Source organism: Oratosquilla oratoria, chromosome 12 (assembly GCF_046742065.1).
Source record: "Oratosquilla oratoria isolate Oo_2021 chromosome 12, ASM4674206v1, whole genome shotgun sequence".
Classification (NCBI taxonomy): domain Eukaryota; kingdom Metazoa; phylum Arthropoda; class Malacostraca; order Stomatopoda; family Squillidae; genus Oratosquilla; species Oratosquilla oratoria.
In genome coordinates this window covers 58693672-58718497 of record NC_134788.1, presented here as the reverse complement: position 1 = coordinate 58718497, position 24826 = coordinate 58693672, and the positions used below count along the sequence as shown (strand labels likewise).

The window sequence follows — 24826 nt, the reverse complement described above, 5'->3', positions numbered from 1 at the left end:
TTATTATTATTATTATTATTATTATTATTATTATTATTATTATCATTATTATCATTATTATTATTATTATTATTATTATTATTATTATTATTATTATTATTATTATTATTATTATTATTATTATTATTATTATTATTATTATTATTATTATTATCATTATCATCATTATTATTATCATTATTATTATTATTATCATCATTATGTATTACTTATTGTTTAAACATATTTGGATTTTTTAAGAGGACCACAATGAAAATGGGTGCCATCCTCTCATTTTTTACAGTGTGTTTTTATATCTGCCTATAAGATTGCAAAATGAAAAATCAAATTAAGATAGAATAAAGCAATCCGAATAATTGACATTTCTCCTTCCCGCCTTCATGTTTATTTACTATCTTTTTGATTGGTCGGTATGTTTCTACATGTTGCGAGGAGCGATATGATTGGTTACTCTACCCTACACTATCGCCATCTCTTAGCCGTATGTAAAACTATAATGTCCGTAACATCGGTCCAAGAATTTTTTGGAGTTTTATGGGAACCGTAACATTGTAAGCAAAAAATGATAACAAAGAAAGTATTGATAAAAGAGGGTAGGAAAGGGAATTACACTGAGAAGAGAATGTTGCAAAGGAAATGTGGGACGTTTAGTGATAGAGCTATGTATTGAGCTTTACTTAAGCAGAATTGAATTCCGATTAGGAATGATTAAATAGGAATAATTATAACGATTACACTTCAGTCTTGCATAGACATAGTTCAAAATCTTCCTATGAAAAGGTTGAACCTATGCTAATTAGGGTGACCTCGATGGTTTGTTTACAAACAAATGGCGGTGTTGATCGATCAATTATAGTTACATTATTGTCTAAATACACATTTCTTAGATAAGATAAAAAATATAAATATGCAATCGTAAAAGAGTGTCTCTTTTAGTCAGTTATGCTGCACGGCCACAAATCCTAAGTATGTTTTAATTGATAATTTACTAACTGTACTCTGCCTGACCTGCGTTACAGTAACCCAGAACTCGATCATTTCCACGTACAGCTGAGTATATTAATGACAACACAGTCGAAAATACAATGAAAAACGTTGATTATATACACATTTCCGACACTACATAATGTTTTGGTGAGTGTATAATATTTGTCCATGACTCCTAGCAATATCATCTTTATTTACTTTACTTTCCCACAAGCAATGATTCCACTTGTTGGTTCTTAAGAAATTAATGGTCAATTTATATAATGACACAGCAGCACAAGTTGAAATATGTCCCATGTGTTCCTAGTGATAAATGTGGTGATATGTGCGATGGTGTACTTCATTTCCGTCGCAAGTGCGTAGTTATTTAGATATAAAATATGAAAGATATGGAACTTGGGTTCCCTCTGTTACCCGAACGATCTGAGGGGGAAGTGTGGGAAGACGGGGTTTTTGGGTGGGGGGGAGCAATAAATGGAGTAGTGGGGGTTTGCATGACCACTGAGTAAGGGCAGGAATGTGATAGAAATAGAAATAAATCACCCATGTTGGCGGGAGTCACCCGTGTTTTGGGTGTTATACATGGCAGCCATTTTGTGTTTTAGAAGCCGCAGCGAGGAATCGCTAAATTTAGCGAAGGCTACTCAGGTGAGGCCACCTTGTGTTTACAATCGGCAGCGATGAATCGCTAATTTTGGCGAAGGGTACTAGCCACAGACGAAGGTAACCCAATTTCACTATCTTTGATAATTACTAAAAATAAAAGTGCGCACTTGCGCATCCAAAGAAGTACACCAGCGTTAATATCACAACATTTATGACTGGGAACACATGAGACATATATGAAGTTTAAAAATGCTATGCAGCCTCGGAAAGTACCATACTGTTCCTGCATTTAATAACAGCGGAAAGAAAATAGAGGGGCTATATAATGAAAATGTATTAGACCAGCGTTAACCCATGAAACTCCGATGACAAGATGTCTTGTCATTTGGTCAAATAAAACCAAAAATCATAAAACACCAAAATGTTTGATCAAACACCAGAAAAATATGACGTCAGTCCTCGCTTCGCTTAGGACTGACGTCATATTTTTCTGGTGTTTGATCAAACATTTTGGTGTTTTATGATTTTTGATTTTATTTGACCAAATGACAAGACATCTTGTCATCGGAGTTTAATGGGTTCATATAACAACATTTATGACTAGGAACACATGTAATCAAAACCCTACAATAATAGCATTATGATTACCTTATGCTGATGAAGTAGATGCTTGTCGCATGTAATCAAAACCCTACAATAATAGCATTATGATTACCTTATGCTGATGAAGTAGATGCTTGTGGTGGAGAAGTTGATTGTTCGTGTGAGGAGGTACCTGACGGGGGCTTCGTGTTGGAGTGTGGCTCATACACTCGTGCCGCCTCAATAAAAAATTTATGAAGGACTTCTTCTTCCTCGTAGTTGTGCAGGAAGATGTATCTAGCTAGATATTGGCGATAATATCTCGCCCTCAGGCCAGGGCGCTTGGACCACTGTTTCAAGCTTAGCCAGAGTCTCTCGATGTTTTGTGTGTGGACTTTGGGATTATTAGGATCCACAAAGTGTTTTTTGTGGTTTATCACAAAGTGGCTGTACCCATGGTCGCACAGTTGGCTATACGCCCGCCACGAGTCACTATAAAGAACTGTGCCTGGTTTAATAAATTGTTTGATAATAGGCACGAGCGTACGAGCACTCCTATCTTTGTTCACGAGAGGCACGAGAAAGCACTTTTTGGTGAGTCTTTCAATTCCACCAAAAACCCACAGTTGTTTGGGGAGCCTTCCCCTATTGTATTTTCTTTTTATGAAAAGAGTTTCGTCGATCTCGACCTCTATGCCCTCACCCCCAATAGGCTCTTGATTTTCGAGCCAACGCTCGGTAACCTCGGAGCAGAAGCTGCGCCAATCCACACTAGTGGTTGGCGCGAACTTCAAATTTTTAATCACCGTTTTATGGTTCCACTCTTTCTGAAGCCACTGATTCACAAATAAGATGACCTGCGATGGTTTTAAATGAGTTCCCGCTAAAAAAGTCCCTTTATAGTCGGATTGTGTGAATGGGCAGACCTTCCAGCGTTTGGTCTTTGCAATTTTTTCCCTCCTACCGCAATACCACGAGTGTGTGGTTGCCCTATAATGACATGGATGATCGCAATTTGGACACTGTACGTCGATCGGCAAGACACCGTGTGCCTTGAAAAATGCTGTTGCGGCAGCGTCGTCGTTCAGATACACGGCGATCGTGTCGTAGTACGAATTCCGACACCCACTGCACAGCGAAGCCATTGTTAGACTGTCAGGTCAAGGCATCATGCGTGGGTGAAGTGAGGTCGAAAACAATTGAGGTGCGTATCGCGTACAGGCCCAAGATACACTTGCGTTGATGTATGTTAATATTTGGTGAATACGCAGCCTAATTTATCGTAACCTAACATAACGTAACGTAACCCAAGCTCGCTCGCCACAGCCTATTCAACTAAAGTTGGGAATATAGAACCTGAGGGAAGGATACTCTGCCCAAAAGGTCCGAAGTAGCGGAAAAAATAAGGTGGAGGAACGATGCGTGGGTCAAGTGAGGTCGAAAACAATTGAGGTGCGTATCGCGTACAGGCCCAAGATACACTTGCGTTGATGTATGTTAATATTTGGTGAATACGCAGCCTAATTTATCGTAACCTAACATAACGTAACGTAACCCAAGCTCGCTCGCCACAGCCTATTCAACTAAAGTTGGGAATATAGAACCTGAGGGAAGGATACTCTCCCCAAAAGTTCCGAAGTAGCGGAAAAAAGAAGGTGGAGGAACGATAGGCAAGCATTTGAGCCAAGACCTACAGTAGCGTTTATGTATGTTAATATGTTGTTAATATGTAACGTAAGCTAACCTACCCTTCCTAACGTAACCAACCTAACCTAACCAATCTTACGTAATAACGCTGGAATGTAGCGAAAAAGAAATAGCTGTGGGAACGCGTTGGAAAAAGACATACGCTCGCGCTTTGATTTGGTAGTATTTATTACCAATTGAAAGTTATATTGATAGCGGAGGTAAATTAATGTAATATTCATGGACAGGAAGGACACAATTGAACGTAGGAAGACATGACAAGCGAAAGGAAGAGGTAACTTGGGGAAAAGTAGGTAATATAGCAGTTATTGTTTGTAAGCGTGTTTGAAGTTAAATAACACTTATGGACTGGAAATGTTGCTAGTGATATTGGATATTATGCTGAAACTGTTATGCTAGATCATTCGGGAGGCCTATTCAACTAAAGTTGGGAATATAGCAGCTGAGGCAACGATACTCTCCCCAAAGGTGTCCGAAGTAGCGGAAAAAATAAGGTGGGGCAACGATAGGCAAGGTATAACCCGGTATCACTATATGGTAGGTGGAAATTTGGGATTAAGATTGGATATTATGCGTACATTGATATTCTAGCCATTTTCTGCAACAGTCAGTACTACGTGTGTACGTACCCCCCCACCCAAAAACCCCGGTTTCCCACATTTCCCCCCAGATCGTTCGGGAGGAGAGGTAGGGAAAATGACATCTCAAATGTAGCGGGAAAAAAAAGGTGGGGCAACGATAGGCGAGCTGTAACCCGGTATAACTATATCGTAGGTGGAAATTGTTGGATTAATATTGGTTATTATGCGTACATTGATATTCTAGCCATTTTCTGCAACAGTCAGTACTACGTGTGTACGTACCCCCCCACCCAAAAACCCCGGTTTCCCACATTTCCCCCCAGATCGTTCGGGAGGAGAGGTAGGGAAAAGTTCATCTCAAATATAGCGAAAAAGAGATAGATGTGGGAACGCGGGGAAAAATAGTTCAATTAATAGCAGAGAAAAAGTAATGTAATAAAGATGGACACCAAAAACCCAATTGAACGTAAGAAGACATGACAAGGGAAAGGAATAGGTTACTTGTGTAAAAGTAGCTAATATAGCTATTGGTTGTAAGGGTGATTGAATAACAATAACAAATATTGAATAATCCTAGCTCTAACCCAGTATAACTAAATCGTAGGTGGAAAATTAGGCATTGATATTGGATATATTGGATATTATGCGTAAATTGATATGATAGCAATGTACTGCATGTGTAGGCCCCCCCCCCCACCCAAAAACCCCGTTTTCCCACATTTCCCCCCAGCTCGTTCGGGAGGAGAGGTACATTACTTTTTCAATTAATATCTATAAAACTAGGCAGTTCCGAAGGATATGAATTACACCATCGTTCATATCACAACATTGTTCACAGGAATAGATGAGCCAGGTACTCGGTTGTATTTATGTGTGAATCCATAAATTGTCCAAATTAATTTCTTTTAATGAAATTATTTTCAGTAGAAAGTCGCCATAAAAAAGTGTTGACTGTAATATGTGAGGCATCTGATATTAAGTGTGGAGTGAAGGGTGTCAAAACAAAAATACCCTGCAAAAACTAAAAATTATAATAATCAGAGAGATAGGCTCCCCATACATGAAGTTTCACTAATTTTTTATGCTAGTATTGTGTGATGTTTGCATGCCTTGAGTGTGGAAGAGTACTTTTTAATGTGACTTTGAATTTATTAAGTTGTGACATTCTTTCACATCACAACTCGTACTTCATCCCTCGTACCTACATTCTTATTTGATGTGTGGGACTTTATTTTTGTTTTTAGGGGGTGGAGTAAAATGTGAGAATATAAGTAAAGTTAATTACAAAGTGTAAGCATATAAAATTTGGAATATCAAAACAGTAAAGGGTAAGGGGAAACTCAAACCTAACCAACTTTGCCTAAATTGGGATTGCTTCTCCAGAGTCGAGGGAATGAGATCAACTTAACCAAAATAGTATTACTGTATCATCTCCTCTCTCATATCAAAACCCTGATTTCCATGATTACAAGCAGGAAGTGAGAATCATTATGAGCAATTTGTCAACAGGAAGCCTTCTCTCTTATGTCAAAACCTTGGTTTCCATGATTATAATATAGACGGAAGTGAGAATCATTATGAGTAATTTGTTATCAGGAAGCAGCACTTCCATCACATCAAAGAGGCATATTCTTAGGAAGATAAAAGAGAAGGATTAGTGAGGGGCAAAAGAAGAAGTTTATAGTGAAAGTTAAGATCAGCATCTTATATATCATATTTATTTATATTATATAAATTTACTTTTTCTTTAGTAGTGGTAGTAGTAATATTAGTAGTAGGCATAGGATGGCAGTGAGCTATCTAAGCCCATCCCCTCCAGTCCCCTTCTATTCTTTTCCTTCCCCTCCCTTCCTTTCCTGTTCCCTCAATTTCCCTCCTAGTCTCCCCCCCCCCATCTTTTTCCTCCTATCCCCTCCTCTTCAATATCTTCCCCTCTTCTTCCATATCCTCCCCTGTCACATTTCAACCTTCCATCCTCTTTCATATCTTTCCTCTTCCATACCGACCCCAATCACTCTTTCTCTCCACCTCCTCCATATACTCCCATACTTTTCATCTCTCTTCTCCTCCACTTCTGTTTCTGCTAAACTTCTTTCCTAACTCCTCTTCTTCTTTCTCACCCTGTTTTTCCTCCCCCTCTCTTCTTCTCTTCTTTTCTCCTCCCTCTCCATACCCTATCCTTCATCTCCATTCCATTTCCCCTGTCTCCTCACTCCACTCTCTTATTATATCCCTCCCTTCTCTTATCCACTCCAATCTTCCCCAGTATGCCCCTCCTCTTCCGCCTAATTTTTTTTTTTCCATAATTTATATATGATTCATAAGGATAACACAAAACTGTTGTTTGAGCTTGGTTCTATGTAATGATAAATACAAAGCAAACTTACAAATAGTATGAAACAGAATCTTAAGACAAATATGAGGGTACACCAAAACAACCTCAACTGACCACACTCAGCAGCAAAACTCCACCACATACAGCATCATATGAGAATCATCATTACAAACTTGTACCTCAAGAACCCACAAATTTACGCAATCATTACACCATACAGAGAGCAACAACAAAGTTGGCACAAGCTCTTTCCAAATTAACATACAAACAAAGATTATTGAAACTAGAACTTCCAACACTAGAGCAAAGAAGAGAAAGAGGTGATATACTGACTATATTTAGAATCATGAAAGGAATGGAAATCCTTGACAGAAAAGATTTACTAAAAAATGACAATGGAAAAACAAGAGGTCATGAAAAGAAAATCAAAAAGGACAACTATAGAAGAGATCAGAAAAAGAATAGCTTCCCACACAGAGTGCTGGATATTTGGAATAACTTAGATAAAGAAACAGTGTGTGCAAATACTATTCGAGATTTTAAGAAAAAACTTGATGCTGAAAGATACGAAGACAGGTCACCACGAGCATAGCTCCCTTCCTGTAGAATACAATTAGGTAAATACATCAGTCTCCAAAATGTAACATGCAACCAACACCAATAACATACTACATTGAGGTCTCGCAATTCAACATTCCACATTTTGACAACTCACAGATTCAATCTTAATAAATTCCTCTCTAAACCTTAATTTAACACCTAAACTTGCAAATTCAACATTCAAACACACACAAAAAAAAAAACACAGTTTTCTTAGTTTGTCTGCTAAGATGGAGGTGATTCAAGTTTTGACAAATCTTGTTTCGACAAGTCATATTTCAGTGTGTTGAAAATCACCCTACACCAGTCAAATTGCAAGACACCAGTGTACTTGTAAATCTTCTAAAAACTTCCCCCAGAACCCCACATCCTATAGAAGCATGAACATACACATAATGTTAAGAGACATGATTGTCAAGAACAATTCCTTATGAGAATTCGTAGCCCCAAACACAAAGCCAGAAGAGAAAGTACCCCCCAAGACAAAACGTGCACTAGCTTGTCTATACCCAACACCAAAACAGTACCTGTACATGTTCAGCCTGACAACAGACACCAGTTGCCCTAGATACATTCAATAGACAGAAGTTGCAGAACATATGATTGTACATTACCCAATACATGAATTTAGACAATAGCACAGAGTTTCTTTTCTGAGTGACTTATTGGTTAACTTGGTGGTTGTGGTCGGATACCTTTGGACTAAGGTCCTTTGCACTTGCGTGAGAGAACTGAGGCCATTAGTTGATTGCCTGACAGTTTTATGTCACATCTCAAACTTCACATCCAGCATGCCTCATTTCTACCTAGAAGAAAAAGCAGCATAATATTCATAAATGTGCTGATACTTATGTCAGACTCCACAATACACATTATGAAATATTTATACTCACTTAAATAAGTGCCGCAACATAGGGACAACAACTCAATTATACATAACCCTTCATTATATGTAACCATAAGGAAAAAATAAAATACTCAAGTTTATTCAAACAGTTATCCAGTCATAATGTATATGACTGTATACATACATTTTTGATACCCCAAGGCACTTACTTGCTTCTCTCAATCTACGATTTATCTCCTCCACTCCTCCCTTTCCAGCCTCTTCACTCCGGGGCACATCGCACGTCTGGCAGCATTAGCTGCCCGACGTGCGATGTTGCGTCATAATAATCGCATTATAAAAAATAAAGTCAGTGCTCAATCGTTTGTTCTCTTTCACCCATGTATTTTGATAACCATAGAAAATATGATAAAGTCAGTTTAGAGAGAATGGAGGTTATGTAGGTACGACTACAATAAAAATAATCAAGATGCCGACGTCAGCATTATCGAGTACCCACTTGCTCCTCATGCCGCCTATGTAGGCATCACCTTATGGAAGTGGCTAGCCACATATGACCCTAAAGTCTCTCTCCTTTAAGACTAACTTCCAAATTGCTGCCATCCTCTCCCATTATATATCTCATCACATTTACATTCAACTTTTTTCTATCACATACCTTCCCAAAATCTGTCACTGACTCCATTAATGCCCCCCTCTGACCCTACCACAAGCACAGTGTAATGAGAAATAGGCATTTGGGAATGGATGCAATGAGATTATATGAAGGGGTGATTGTGTCAACAGCACTGTATGGGGCAGAGACATGGACTTTAAGAGAAGCAGAAAGGAAAAGTACAAGTGTGTATGAGGTGAAATGTCGTAGAAGTATGGTAGGTGCTACAAGGTTGGATAGAGTGAGAAATCAGGAGAGTGGGGGTGGAAAAGGAGATAGGAGATAGGGTGGATTGGGATGGTTTGGACACCTGGAAAGAATGAATGAAGACTAGTAAAAGAGACGTGGAAGGCAGAGGTGGATGGAGTGAACATATGGGGACAACCAAGGATGAGATAGATGGGGTGAAGGCGGCATTAAGCAGGAGGGTGATGTCTATTGAGCAAGGAAGGGAGAAGGTGGGAGATAGGGTGGATGAAAGATTATTGGGATGGTTTGGACACCTGGAAAGAATGAATGAAGAAAGACTAGAAAAAGAGGTGTGGAAGGCAGAGATGGATGGAGTGAACACATGGGGGATGTCTATTGAGCAAGGAAGGGAGAAGTTGGGAGATAGGGGTGAGTGGAAAATGACTGTATAGAGATGATACTATAATGTAAGGGAATGGCTGGGGTAAGGGGGGTTAAGGAGTGGTTATGTGTCGATGATATTTTGACACAGCGCAACAGGGGTTTTCCCTGTCTGCTGTTTTTCATTATGAGGGGGCAGAGAGGGGAGGCTGCCAATTAAGTGAAGTGGCTTTGGTGTGTCTTACTGCATTGCTTCTGATGCAGGGCAAGATACAGAGATGACCTGTCATCCATGAGGAGCAAAGATAAGAGAGGAGAGGGTGGTGGGTGGGAGTGTAGTGCGTGGGGGTGGGTATATGCTTTTTGACATTGGCTACCTCACTGGGAAAGGGGAAGACTCCCTTGGTATATAGATAGATGCATACATCCAGCTCATTTATATCCTCATTCTATATCTTATACAGATTGACCTCTCATTAACAGACTAAATGGGGGGTAACAGTGTCCATTGATGTGAATAATCCATTGATTTGGAGTGGTTTTTGGGTGGCATAATAGTGATTGCACAGCACTAAACAACAGCACCAGAAACACAGTGAAAACACCGCAAACACAGCTAATTAATGTCCATTAATGAGAGGTCAATCTATCTGACAACTATGATCTTTTAAAAACAATTGGATGCATTCTAATATTGAAGGGAAACATTGAGTTACCGTGAGCCTTTAGCTTGTAATACTTGTATATGAATGTGCATTTCTTTTTCTTCAGAGTGGAAGGAAGTACCTGGTTGACTAAATCATCCACTGAAAGGAGTTATTCCAGAATCAGAATAAGGTAAAAGAAGAAATTTGTTTGGAATTTTTCCAAGATGTCCCTCATAAGAAATTAGAAGCACCTAGATGTATTTTGGATTATTTTCTTTTGTGCATTTGTTGAATTATCATATTTTGGCACACCAAAGTCAAAAGACTTAAATGTGTATGTAATGAGGATTTATTCCTCAGTAATATTTGATACAATAATTTTAATGAAAGGAACAACATATGTAATTCAGTTATCAAGTCAACTACTTGATATCTAATATATGGACAAACAGATAAGAATCTGATGTTTTCTTCTTCTAAATGTTGATGTTTCTAGGTTGATAATATGAAGTAACATTTTGATTTCCAAGTTTCTCTTCAGTGAGTAATCTCATGTGCTTTTGACCTAGTTAATTGGAAATGTTTATGAGAATGCAGCCGAGAAACTTCTTATATGTACTGTATGTTAATCTTTCTTTTCTAACTCTTGTAATCTGAAAAGCTATATGAGACTTACCCAGGAAAGAAGCTTCATGAATGTACTTGTATAAAGTTTTATTTATCCACTCTAGATCTTTATAGAAAGAAATAAAAGAAATTACATGGGGGTAACTTCTGAAATGTGATCTTTATGAAGTTTATTTTTCTGGATATAGTATTCCGAAAAGTCATATGAGAACTGTCAAAGGAAATAAGTGTCAGAAATGGTACACAAGAGAAACAATTTGAATATATTGTTTATGTTAAGCTTCATCTTCCTAGTCTTGTGATTTTAAAAACCATCAAAGAACTTACTCATAGGATAAGCTTCATTTATATACTTGTAAAACCACATTTCCTCCTGTGTCTAATTTTGTGAACAACTGAGGGGGGGAAAACCCAAAGTTTCCTGTTTATGAGTCTTAATTTTTTACATTTTTGTATTCTGAAAATACAAGTTCACACAAGGGGAGGCACAATTTTTTTTAACAAAATTTTTATTTCTCCATACCTTCATAAAGGCTTCTTTTGTGGAGCTCTAATTCCAGTCTAATGGTTTCGAGACCCATATGAAAAGGGGTACAGTATCGTAAGTGTACTTGTTTAAAGGTTTATGTACATTGGCAATCGAAAGAGCCATATGAGTGCTGACACAGGGGAACAACCTCATGAGCATACTCTTTGCGAGTCTTTTCCCGAACCAGGCACTGTCAGTAGCCATGTGAAAATTGACGCAAGGAAAAAACTTCACGAATGCACTATTTGCAAAGCTTCCTTTTCCCGGTCAGACAATTTGAAAAGACATGTCAAGACTCACACAGGAGAGAAGCCTTTCCAGTGCACTATTTGTCAAGATTCCTTCTCTCGGTCAGGCACGCTCAAAAGCCACATGCGCACCCACACTGGAGAAAAGCCCCACGAATGTACCGTTTGCAAGACGGCGTTTTCTCGATCGGACAAACTGAAAAGTCACATGAGAACACACACAGGAGAGAAGCCGCACGTGTGTGGGATTTGCAAAGCCTCGTTTTCGTGGTCGGACGGACTGAGGAGCCACATGAGGGCCCACTCGGGCGAGAGGCCCCACCGGTGCACGATTTGCGAAGCGTCGTTTTCTCAGTCTGGTGCGCTCAAAACCCACATCAGAACTCACACCGGGGAGAGGCCGTACGAGTGTAAAATTTGCCACACTTCGTTCTCCGGGTCCGGTAATCTGACGTGTCACATGAGGACGCACACTGGAGAACGGCCGTACCGATGCACCTTTTGCGACGCTTCCTTTTCTCTGTCGGGGACCCTCAAGTGCCACATCAGGACTCACACGGGAGAGAACCCTTTTAAATGTAGTCTCTGCGAAGCTTCGTTTTCTCTCTCGGGTAATTTGAAAAACCACATGAGAACACACACAGGGGAAAGGCCGTACCAATGTAGTCTCTGCGAGTCGTCATTTTCCCTCTCGGGAAATTTGAAAAGTCACATGAAAACTCACACGAGGGGAAAAAACTCGTAAATATAATATCAAACTTTATTTACTTAGCTATTTCGAAAAAAAATTATATATATTTGAAAAGTAAAAGGGGAGGAACTATATGTAAATCTTTATTCAGATGAAAAGCCACTTGAAACTCATGTTATTGTGAAGCTTGATTTTCTTTGATGTACTGAAAAGATATTTAAAAACTTACAAGGAGAGAATTTCATTTAGCAGTTATTCTGGAAATGCATGAGAGGTGCATTGGGAGAAATCTTTATATTCTATTTTAGTCATCATCTTCACTTTATAAAATCAAATATTCTAGTTCAGGTGATCCTGTTAGTAAAATGACAATACACAAGGGAGAAACTTTATTTATGTACTTTTTGTAAAGTTGAATTTTCAAAGTCTGATGATTGTATTAGCCACATGAGACGGCCCCATGAATAGCTTTCCATTGTGATGTGTGTATCCATGTAAAAATCATGCAAGAAAAATCTTTAGAATGCAGTCTTTGTTATAGTGCTTTCATATCTGCTTCTGGTCATTATGAGAACATGGAGAAACATTATATCTGAATTATTGTTTATAGCACTATAACTTGGAACTCACAGGAAAACCAATCACTCTCTCTGTAAATCTTTATTTTCTGTGTTTAATGGTGTAAAAAAATATATATATAATACAGACAAGAGAAAAAACATGAGTGTACTAAATGTGAAGCTTCATTTTCTCGGTCAAGTGCTCCGAAAAGACATGAGAGAACTCACAACAGAGGAGTGAAGCCTTATGAGTGTAGTGTTTGCAAAGGGTTCATTTTCTCAGATGTTCTGAAAAGCCATGCGAGAGTTCATACATAAGAGAAAACTCATAATTCTACCCTGTGTAGCTTCCTGTTCTTGGTCAGGTACTTTGAAAAATTATACAAAAACTCACACAAGAAAAGTCTTGTGTAGTCTTTGCAATACATAATTTTCTACCCAGAGTTATGTAGGAGTTCATATGAGAAACTCATTTCCTTGAGCTGGTCATCTGAAAAGGGTAGAAGCATATAAATGTATCCTGTGAACCTTCAATAAAGTTTGATATACTGAAAACCACATGCAAATTCAGAAAGGAGAGAAATCCCATCAATGTGAAGCTTAATTTTCTCAGATACTCTAATAAGACATGTGAGAACAAGCAGGATATGCCTCATGAATGTAACATTTGCAAAGCCTCATTTTCTCAATTAGACAAGCTGGAAAGCCACATGAGAACTTGCACAGGAAAAAAAGATGTACATACACTCCTTGTGAAGCTTCTTTTTTTTAATCTGGCATTCTGGAAAAATCACACAAGAACTTGCAGTGGGAAAAAAGCATAGAAGTGATTTATGAAGCATTTTCCCAATCTGGTGACCGGAAGAGCTATTAAAGAACTCAGGCAGGGCACAAACCCAGTAAATGTGGTGTTATGCTTTTATTTTGAGGGTCTGGTAATCTAACGTGTCATGTGAGAACTCACATGCAAGGGAAGCCTTATAAATGCATGTTTAGTGATTTTTTATTTTATTTTTTCTCTGTCAGGTACCTTGAAAAGCCATATCATAACTCATGCACGATAGACACCGTTTTAAAGGAAGTCTTTGTGAAGCTTCATTTTCTCAGCTAAATATAGTATGAGAATTCATACAGCTTATAAATGTAATCCTTGTGAATCTTCATTTTCCTTGTCTGGATATCTAAGAAGCCATGTGAGAATTCATACAAAAGCACTTTCTGTGAAGTTTCGTATTGTCGTTGTGGTACTTTGATAAAACATGACAACACACACAGGAATATAAATGTGCTCTTTTTAAAGCTTCATTTTCTAAATTAGATGACATAAAAACCACATCAGAACTCATAGAGGAAAGAGATTTCATTAGTGTACGTTTTTTACAGCTATATTTTCTCAGTCAGATACTCTGAAAAGTCATGAAAATCTGCTCTTGTAAATGCACTCTTTGTCAATCTTCATTACCCAGTTCTTAGGCTTTGAATGATATGCTTATTCACACATGGGGAAAAAAGTTTTTAGATGTGATGTTTGTAAATCATTATTTCTTCTTTCAGGGTATCTGAAAAAACAAAAAACATGAAGGGTGAGAGCTCTCATAGATTTATCCATTGTAAAACTTTATGCTCTGTACCTGATGATCCAAATAATCAAATTCAGGATAGCACAGAGGAGAAACCCCATAGAAATGCTAATTCTGAGTCTTTATTCTACAAATTTGAAAAGTATTTGGACAGATATTATAAATCTTTAACTTTTGGGGTTCAATTGGCTAATATCCAGCAAGATTTAATTTAATTCCAACTTGTTTGATAGTCACTTTGGTAAAGGAATCCAAAGAGGAATACCTCGGGTTTGTAGAAGGAGAGCAAAACTAAATTTACCACCCTCACATTTTCTCATGGAGGGTCACTTCTTGTAAAGGAGTCATATCATATATTGTGCAGTGCTGATTCCAGATAACAAATGTGTCATGTTCTGCTATATTATTGGAGTGGGTTTTGGTTCTTAATTGCATCATTTGTCTCTACATTTATATTATATACTGAGGAATTTGAATATATATATACAGCCTGTAGCTAATGTGAGATAAATATAAGGTAGCTCCTGTGTTCATATGGTGGTTCATGAGAATAAATTGTATAAATTGTTATAGTTGTTATGGATTACTACTGTACTCTAATAAAACTGTTATAACTTGGAGTACTTTTTTTTCATCACCTGAACTATTACAAGCCCTTTGCAAATGCAGGATTAGGATAGCAGATAAAAGTGTTAATTACTGGGTATACAACTTATGAACTTCCAACTATGTGTCCACAGCATGGTACCCCACCAAAAAAAAAAAATAATAATAATAATGATAATACAGATGAAGAAACAGTGTATGCAAATACTATTCAAGATCTTAAGAAAAAAATTGATGCTGAAAGATACAAAGACGGGTCACCACGAGCATAACTCCCTTCCCATATGATACAAGTAGGTAAATACATCAGTCTCCAAAATGTAACAAGCAACCAACACCAATAACATACTACATTGAGGTCTCGCAATTCAACATTCCACGTTTTGACAACTCACAGATTCAATCTTAATGAATTCCTCTCTAAACCTTAATCTAACACCCAAACTTGCAAATTCAACATTCAAACAACACACAAAAAAAAAAACACAGTTTTCTTAGTTTGTCTGCTAAGATGGAGGTGATTCAAGTTTTGACAAATCTTGTTTCGACAAGTCATATTTCAGTGTGTTGAAAATCACCCTACACCAGTCAAATTGCAAGACACCAGTGTACTTGTAAATCTTCTAAAAACTTCCCCCAGAACCCCACATCCTATAGAAGCATGAACATACACATAATGTTAAGAGACATGATTGTCAAGAACAATTCCTTATGAGAATTCGTAGCCCCAAACACAAAGCCAGAAGAGAAAGTACCCCCCAAGACAAAACGTGCACTAGCTTGTCTATACCCAACACCAAAACAGTACCTGTACATGTTCAGCCTGACAATAGACACCAGTTGCCCTAGATACATTCAATAGACAGAAGTTGCAGAACATATGATTGTACATTACCCAATACATAAATTTAGACAATAGCACAAAGTTTCTTTTCTGAGTGACTTATTGGTTAACTTGGTGGTTGTGGTCGGATACCTTTGGACTAAGGTCCTTTGCACCTGCATGAGAGAACTGAGGCCATCAGTTGATTGCCTGACAGTTTTATGTTACATCTCAGAACTTCACATCCAGCCTGCCTCATTTCGACCTAGAAGAAAAAGCAACATAATATTCATAAATGTGGTGATACTTATGTCAGACTCCACAATACACATTATGAAATATTTATACTCACTTAAATAAGTGCTGCAACATAGGGACAACAACTCAATTATACATAACCCTTCCTTATATGTAACCATAAGGAAAAAATAAAATACTCAAGTTTATTCAAACAGTTATCCAGTCATAATGTATATGACTGTATACATACATTTTTGATACCCCAAGGCACTTACTTGCTTCTCTCAATCTACGATTTATCTCCTCCACTCCTCCCTTTCTAGCCTCTTCACTCCGGGGCACATCGCACGTCTGGCAGCATTAGCTGCCCGACGTGCGATGTTGCGTCATAATAATCGCATTATAAAAAATAAAGTCAGTGCTCAATCGTTTGTTCTCTTTCACCCATGTATTTTGATAACCATAGAAAATATGATAAAGTCAGTTTAGAGAGAATGGAGGTTATGTAGGTACGACTACAATAAAAATAATCAAGATGCCGACGTCAGCATTATCGAGTACCCACTTGCTCCTCATGCCGCCTATGTAGGCATCACCTTATGGAAGTGGCTAGCCACATATGACCCTAAAGTCTCTCTCCTTTAAGACTAACTTCCAAATTGCTGCCATCCTCTCCCATTATATATCTCATCACATTTACATTCAACTTTTTTCTATCACATACCTTCCCAAAATCTGTCACTGACTCCATTAATGCCCCCCTCTGACCCTACAACAAGCACAGTGTAATGAGAAATAGGCATTTGGGAATGGATGCAATGAGATTATATGAAGGGGTGATTGTGTCAACAGCACTGTATGGGGCAGAGACATGGACTTTAAGAGAAGCAGAAAGGAAAAGTACAAGTGTGTATGAGGTGAAATGTCGTAGAAGTATGGTAGGTGCTACAAGGTTGGATAGAGTGAGAAATCAGTAGGTGAGGAGGAGAGTGGGGGTGGAAAAGGAGATAGGAGATAGGGTGGATTGGGATGGTTTGGACACCTGGAAAGAATGAATGAAGACTAGTAAAAGAGACGTGGAAGGCAGAGGTGGATGGAGTGAACATATGGGGACAACCAAGGATGAGATAGATGGGGTGAAGGCGGCATTAAGCAAGGAAGGGAGAAGGTGGGAGATAGGGTGGATGAAAGATTATTGGGATGGTTTGGACACCTGGAAAGAATGAATGAAGAAAGACTAGAAAAAGAGGTGTGGAAGGCAGAGATGGATGGAGTGAACACATGGGGGATGTCTATTGAGCAAGGAAGGGAGAAGTTGGGAGATAGGGGTGAGTAGAAAATGACTGTATATAGATGATACTATAATGTAAAGGAGTGGCTGGGGGTAGGGGGGTTAAGGAGTGGTTATGTGTCGATGATATATTGACAAAGCGCAATGGGGTTTTTCCCTGTCTGCTGTTTTACATTATGAGGGGGCAGAGAGGGGAGGCTGCCAATTAAGTGAAGTGGCTTTGGTGTGTCTTACTGCATTGCTTCTGATGCAGGGCAAGATACAGAGATGACCTGTCATCCATGAGGAGCAAAGATAAGAGAGGAGAGGGTGGTGGGTGGGAGTGTAGTGCGTGGGGGTGGGTATATGCTTTTTGACATTGGCTACCTCACTGGGAAAGGGGAAGACTCCCTTGGTATATAGATAGATGCATACATCCAGCTCATTTATATCCTCATTCTATATCTTATACAGATTGACCTCTCATTAACAGACTAATGGGGGGGGGGGGTTTGTAACGGTGTCCGTTGATGTGAATAATCCATTGATTTTGAGTGGTTTTTGGGTGATTGCACAGCACTAAACAACAGCACCAAAAACACCAGAAACACAGTGAAAACACCGCAAACACAGCTAATTAATGTCCGTTAATGAGAGGTCAATCTGTATCTGACAACTATGATCTTTTAAAAAAAATTGGATGCATTCTAATATTGAAGGGAAACATTGAGTTACCGTGAGCCTTTAGCTTGTAATACTTGTATGTAAATGTGCATTTCTTTTTCCTCAGAGTGGAAGGAAGTACCTGGTTGACTGAATCATCCACTGAAAGGAGTTATTCGAGAATCAGAATAAGGTAAAAGAAGAAATTTGTTTGGAATTTTTCCAAGATGTCCCTCATGAGAAATTAGAAGCACCTAGATGTATTTTGGAGAATTTTCTTTTATTCATTTGTTGAATAATCATATTTTGGCACACAAAGGACAAAAGACTTTTAAATGTGTATGTAATGAGGATTTATTCCTCAGTAATATTTGATACAATAATTTTAATGAAAGGACAACATATGTAATTCAGTTATCAAGTCAACTACTTGATATCTAATATATGGACAAACAGATAAGAATCTGATGTTTTCTTCTTCTAAATGTTGATGTTTCTAGGTTGATAATATGAAGTAACATTTTGATTTCCAAGTTTCTCTTCAGTGAGTAATCTCATGTGCTTTTGACCTAGTTAATTGGAAATGTTTATGAGAATGCAGCCGAGAAACTTCTTATATGTACTGTATGTTAATCTTTCGTTTCTAACTCTTGTAATTTGAAAAGCTATATGAGACTTACCCAGGAAAGAAGCTTCATGAATGTACTTGTATAAAGTTTTATTTATCCACTCTAGATCTTTATAGAAAGAAATAAAAGAAATTACATGGGGGTAACTTCTGAAATGTGATCTTTATGAAGTTTATTTTTCTGGATATAGTATTCCGAAAAGTCATATGAGAACTGTCAAAGGAAATAAGTGTCAGAAATGGTACACAAGAGAAACGATTCAAAAGCATTATGTTAAGCTTCATTTTCCTAGTCTTGTGATTTTAAAAACCATCAAAGAACTTACTCATAGGATAAGCTTCATTTATATACTTGTAAAACCACATTTCCTCCTGTGTCTAATTTTGTGAACAACTGAGGGGGGGAAAACCCAAAGTGTCCTGTTTGTGAGTCTTCACTTTTTACATTTGTGTATTCTGAAAATACAAGTTCACGCAAGGGGGGGCACAATTACTTTTTAACAAAAATTTTATTTCGCCATACCTTCATAAAGGCTTCTTTTGTGGAGCTCTAATTCCAGTCTAATGGTTTCGAGACCCATATGAAAAGAGGCACAGTATCATAAGTGTACTTGTTTAAAGGTTTATGTACACTGGCAATTGAAAGAGCCATATGAGTGCTGACACAGGGGAACAACCTCATGAGCATACTCTTTGCGAGTCTTTTCCCGAACCAGGCACTGTCAGTAGCCATGTGAAAATTGACGCAAGGAAAAAACTTCACGAATGCGCTATTTGCAAAGCTTCCTTTTCCCGGTCAGACAATTTGAAAAGACATGTCAAGACTCACACAGGAGAGAAGCCTTTCCAGTGTACTATTTGTCAAGATTCCTTCTCTCGGTCAGGCACGCTCAAAAGCCACATGCGCACCCACACTGGAGAAAAGCCCCACGAATGTACCGTTTGCAAGACGGCGTTTTCTCGATCGGACAAACTGAAAAGTCACATGAGAACACACACAGGAGAGAAGCCGCACGTGTGTGGGATTTGCAAAGCCTCGTTTTCGTGGTCGGACGGACTGAGGAGCCACATGAGGGCCCACTCGGGCGAGAGGCCCCACCGGTGCACGATTTGCGAAGCGTCGTTTTCTCAGTCTGGTGCGCTCAAAACCCACATCAGAACTCACACCGGGGAGAGGCCGTACGAGTGTAAAATTTGTCACACTTCGTTCTCCGGGTCCGGTAATCTGACGTGTCACATGAGGACGCACACGGGAGAACGGCCGTACCGATGCACCTTTTGCGACGCTTCCTTCTCTCTGTCGGGGACCCTCAAGTGCCACATCAGGACTCACACGGGAGAGAATCCTTTCAAATGTAGTCTCTGCGAAGCTTCCTTTTCTCTCTCGGGTAATTTGAAAAACCACATGAGAACACACACAGGGGAAAGGCCGTATCAATGTAGTCTCTGCGAGTCGTCATTTTCCCTCTCGGGAAATTTGAAAAGTCACATGAAAACTCACACGAGGGGAAAAAACTCGTAAATACAATATCAAACTTTATTTAGCTATTTCGAAAAAAATATATATATATATTTGAAAAGTAAAAGGGGAGGAACTATATGTAAATCTTTATTCAGATGAAAAGCCACTTGAAACTCATGGTATTGCGAAGCTTGATTTTCTTTGATGTACTGAAAAGATATTTAAAAACTTACAAGGAGAGAAGACTTGTCACTACATTTATCAGAATTTCATTTAGCAGTTATTCTGTAAATGCATGACAAGTGCATTGGGAGAAATCTTTATATTCTATTTTAGTCATCATCTTCACTTTATAAAATCAAATATTCTAGTTCAGGTGATCCTGTTAGTAAAATGACAATACACAAGGGAGAAACTTTATTTATGTACTTTTTGTAAAGTTGAATTTTCAAAGTCTGATGATTGTATTAGCCACATGAGACGGCCCCATGAATAGCTTTCCATTGTGATGTGTGTATCCATGTAAAAATCATGCAAGAAAAATCTTTAGAATGCAGTCTTTGTTATAGTGCTTTCATATCTGCTTCTGGTCATTATGAGAACATGGAGAAACATTATATCTGAATTATTGTTTATAGCACTATAACTTGGAACTCACAGGAAAACCAATCACTCTCTCTGTAAATCTTTATTTTCTGTGTTTAATGGTGTAAAAAAATATATATATAATACAGACAAGAGAAAAAACATGAGTGTACTAAATGTGAAGCTTCATTTTCTCGGTCAAGTGCTCCGAAAAGACATGAGAGAACTTACAACAGAGGAGTGATGCCTTATGAGTGTAGTGTTTGCAAAGGGTTCATTTTCTCAGATGTTCTGAAAAGCCATGCGAGAGTTCATACATAAGAGAAAACTCATAAATGTACCCTGAGTAGCTTCCTGTTCTTGGTCATGTACTTTGAAAAATGACACAAAAACTCACACAAGAAAAGTCTTGTGTAGTCTTTGCAATACATAATTTTCTACCCAGAGTTATGTAGGAGTTCATATGAGAAGCTCATTACTTGAGCTGGTCATCTGAAAAGGGTAGAAGCATATAAATGTATCCTGTGAACCTTCAATAAAGTTTGATATACTGAAAACCACATGCAAATTCAGAAAGGAGAGAAATCCCATCAATGTAAAGCTTAATTTTCTCAGATACTCTAATAAGACATGTGAGAACAAGCAGGATATGCCTCATGAATGTAACATTTGCAAAGCCTCATTTTCTCAATCAGACAAGCTGGAAAGCCACATGAGAACTTGCACAAGAAAAGAAGATGTACATACACTCCTTGTGAAGCTTCTTTTTTTTAATCTGGCATTCTGGAAAAATCACACAAGAACTTGCAGTGGGAAAAAAGCATAGAAGTGATTTATGAAGCATTTTCCCAATCTGGTGACCGGAAGAGCTATTAAAGAACTCAGGCAGGGCACAAACCCAGTAAATGTGGTGTTATGCTTTTATTTTGAGGGTCTGGTAATCTAACGTGTCATGTGAGAACTCACATGCAAGGGAAGCCTTATAAATAAATGCATGTTTTGTGATTTTTTTATTTATTTTTTTTCTCTGTCAGGTACCTTGAAAAGCCATATCATAACTCATGCACGATAGACACTGTTTTAAAGGTAGTCTTTGTGAAGCTTCATTTTCTCAGCTAAATATAGTATGAGAATTCATACAGCTTATAAATGTAATCCTTGTGAATCTTCATTTTCCTTGTCTGGATATCTAAGAAACCACATGAGAATTCATACAAATGCACTTTTTGTGAAGTTTCGTATTGTCGTTGTGGTACTTTGATAAAACATGACAACACACACAGGAATATAAATGTGCTCTTTTTAAAACTTCATTTTCTAAATTGGATGACATAAAAACCACATCAGAACTCATAGAGGAAAGAGATTTCATTAGTGTACGTTTTTTACAGCTATATTTTCTCAGTCAGATACTCTGAAAAGTCATGAAAATCTGCTCTTGTAAATGCACTCTTTGTCAATCTTCATTTCCCAGTTCTTATGCTTTGAATGATATGCTTATTCACACATGGGGAAAAAAGTTTTTAGATGTGATGTTTGTGAATCATTATTACTTCTTTCAGGGTATCTGAAAAGACAAAAAACATGAAGGGTGAGAGCCCTCATAGATTTATCCATTGTAAAACTTTATGCTCTATACCTGATGATCCAAATAATCAAATTCAGGTTAGCACAGAGGAGAAACCCCTTAGAAATGATAATTCTGAGTCTTTATTCTACAGATTTGAAAAGTATTTGGACAGATATTATTAAATCTTTAACTTTTGGGGTTCAATTGGCTAATATCCAGCAAGATTTAATTTAATTCCAACTTGTTTGATAGTCACTTTGGTAAAGGAATCCAAAGAGGAATACCTCGGGTTTGTAGAAGGAGAGCAAAACTAAATTTACCACCCTCATATTTTCTTATGGAGGCTCACTTCTTGAAAAGGAGTCATATCATATATTGTGCAGTGCTGATTCCAGATAACAAATGTGTCATGTTCTGCTATATTATCGGAGTGGGTTTTGGTTCTTAATTGCATCATTTGTCTCTACATTTATATTATATACTGAGGAATTTGAATATATATATACAGCCTGTAGCTAATGTGAGATAAATATAAGGTAGCTCCTGTGTTCATATGGTGGTTCATGAGAATAAATTGTATAAATTGTTATAGTTGTTTTGGATTACTACTGTACTCTAATAAAACTGTTATAACTTGGAGTACTTTTTTTTCATCACCTGAACTATTACAAGCCCTTTGCAAATGCAGGATTAGGATAGCAGATAAAAGTGTTAATTACTGTGTATACAACTTATGAACTTCCATCTACGTGTCCACAGCATGGTACCCCCCCCAAAAAAAAAAATAGCAATAATAATAATAATAAATAAATAAATAATAATACGGATAATTTGGACTAATGACAGACTGCACTAAAACATCAATTGAACACCCATAATCAGAGGCCAAAGTCATCATAGAGCAACATGAGAATGATAAGCACAGTTCTAGATAAGAGCTCTCAAACCCACTTACTTTTTTCATCACATAGATACAGCCACCAAGTACAACAAAAACAATTCCAGCAGTATTCTGCTATCTATATACCAAGGGCTTTTCCCCCTTACTAGGGAGGTAGCCAAAGTCAAAAGACATATTTTGCTTAAACATCTAAAATGCCCTACCCACAGCACCCCACAATAATACTATACATACTTGGACAAAACGCTCATTAATCGACCACCAAATTATATACTTTGACAAGGTGTATAAACAAAAAATGTAGACAAATAGGTGGGTCATTTGAGCTTGACTGGTGAGAAATAGGATGTTTAATTCGAGCTCAATGAAATAAGGCTTCAGAGATTGATATTGTACTATCAGCCAGGCAAGTGCAGCATAAGAAAACTAACATACATGGCTTAACTACATGGATTATACCGATGGGGGAGTAGGGTTTTGTTTCTCCTTGCCCTAATTCAGAGAAGGTAAGTGCTACCTCACCATCTTTCCAAAGCCCTTTGGAGTCTACTCCCATCATGACAATCAAAGTGTGAGGTAGCGACTGAGACCGATAGTATATTTAGTCACTGTCAAAACTTCTTTCGTAATAATAACATTACTTCTTTTATGACTAACACAAATCCACAGTGCTGCTTCAGTGGTCAGCATGTACTGGAGTTAAAAGGAAACACAGCTTGGCAGCAGCCAACATACCTAAGCAGCACTTTTTAGGATATATGCTGTTCACCCCACATGAGGTCAGGGCTATAGAAAATACCCCTAAAGATTGCCCTTTCATCCTTCTTGGGGCTGGCAAGCCGCCCTCAACAAGTTCACTTAAAAAAAGGAGGTTCAGCAACCCTCCCAGATAAAATGCTGCTTCTCTGCTGCATACAGCTTAGCTCTGTGACATTTTCCGATCAATAGAGCGATGAGGCCTCCCCACCTCTCACACACACACACAATACCAATCTAGCATGAAAATTGTGATTACCCCCTCCGCTCATTGAGGCTCACCACCACCACCAACATTTCCTCCAGCCCTGTTAAGCGAGATTACATCCCGAGAAGGGGCTTTGGGGAAGAGGGGAATGTCTGTTGAGGACGGAAGACTGAGGTGAGTGGAGATTGGTTGTATATGGATGATGTTGTGACTGCATGAGGAGGAATGGGCGGGGGGGGTGGGGGGTGGGGTAGTATGTGTGAGTAAATTTTGACGCAGCCCGAAGGGATTTCTCCCCGTCCTCTCCTTATATGCAAAGGGGGACGGAGAGGGGGGGTCGCCGATTAAATGAAGCGGCCTTGCTGTGGATGTACTGTGTCTTGCGACACTGCTTCTGACCCAGGGCGGTGGGCAGGGTGCAGGGATGACCCGTCATCCAGGAGGTGCTCAGATGAGAGGAAGGGTGGGAGGGGTGTGGAGTGTATTTAGGGATGAAATGGGTGGGAGTGTTTTTATGCCTTTCCCTTTTTGGCTACCTCCCTTGGAAGGGGGAAAAAGCCTTGGTATATGTATGTATGTACATCCCGAGATTTGCTTTTTGTTCTACCAAATCGCTACCTAGTTCACAAGAACGAAGAAACGGACCCTGACTTGGATTACCTAATAATCTTGGTCCTAAACACTGCCAGTGGACCATCTCCTACTGCACAGTGCCCCATTTAGGTGAAGAGAAACTTTGTCACTTCAAGCGGAAGGCCTTGC

General features: G+C 38.4%; 1 protein-coding gene across 5 annotated transcripts; it reads left to right on the top strand.

Moving 5' to 3' along the window:
* The first annotated feature begins 515 nt into the window (after positions 1-515).
* Positions 516-22838, top strand: LOC143031850 (uncharacterized). Of its 5 annotated transcripts, none has more exons than XM_076196196.1 (3): positions 519-966; positions 10242-10307; positions 18082-22838. In XM_076196196.1, exon 3 carries the CDS (start codon positions 19235-19237, stop codon positions 20102-20104), a length of 870 nt encoding a protein of 289 aa, XP_076052311.1. In that variant the 5' UTR covers positions 519-966; positions 10242-10307; positions 18082-19234; the 3' UTR covers positions 20105-22838. The 5 variants fall into 5 exon arrangements, with proteins under 5 accessions (XP_076052307.1, XP_076052306.1, XP_076052311.1 ...); XM_076196193.1 differs by having other exon boundaries at positions 519-1134; XM_076196192.1 differs by lacking the exon at positions 18082-22838 and having other exon boundaries at positions 516-966; positions 10242-14195.
* Positions 22839-24826: the final 1988 nt, after the last annotated feature.

What these genes read in the sequence shown, in the direction of transcription:
- LOC143031850 (XM_076196192.1), top strand. Translation starts at nt 11,370, where the DNA reads ATGTACATTGGCAATCGAAAGAGCCATATGAGTGCTGACACAGGGGAA.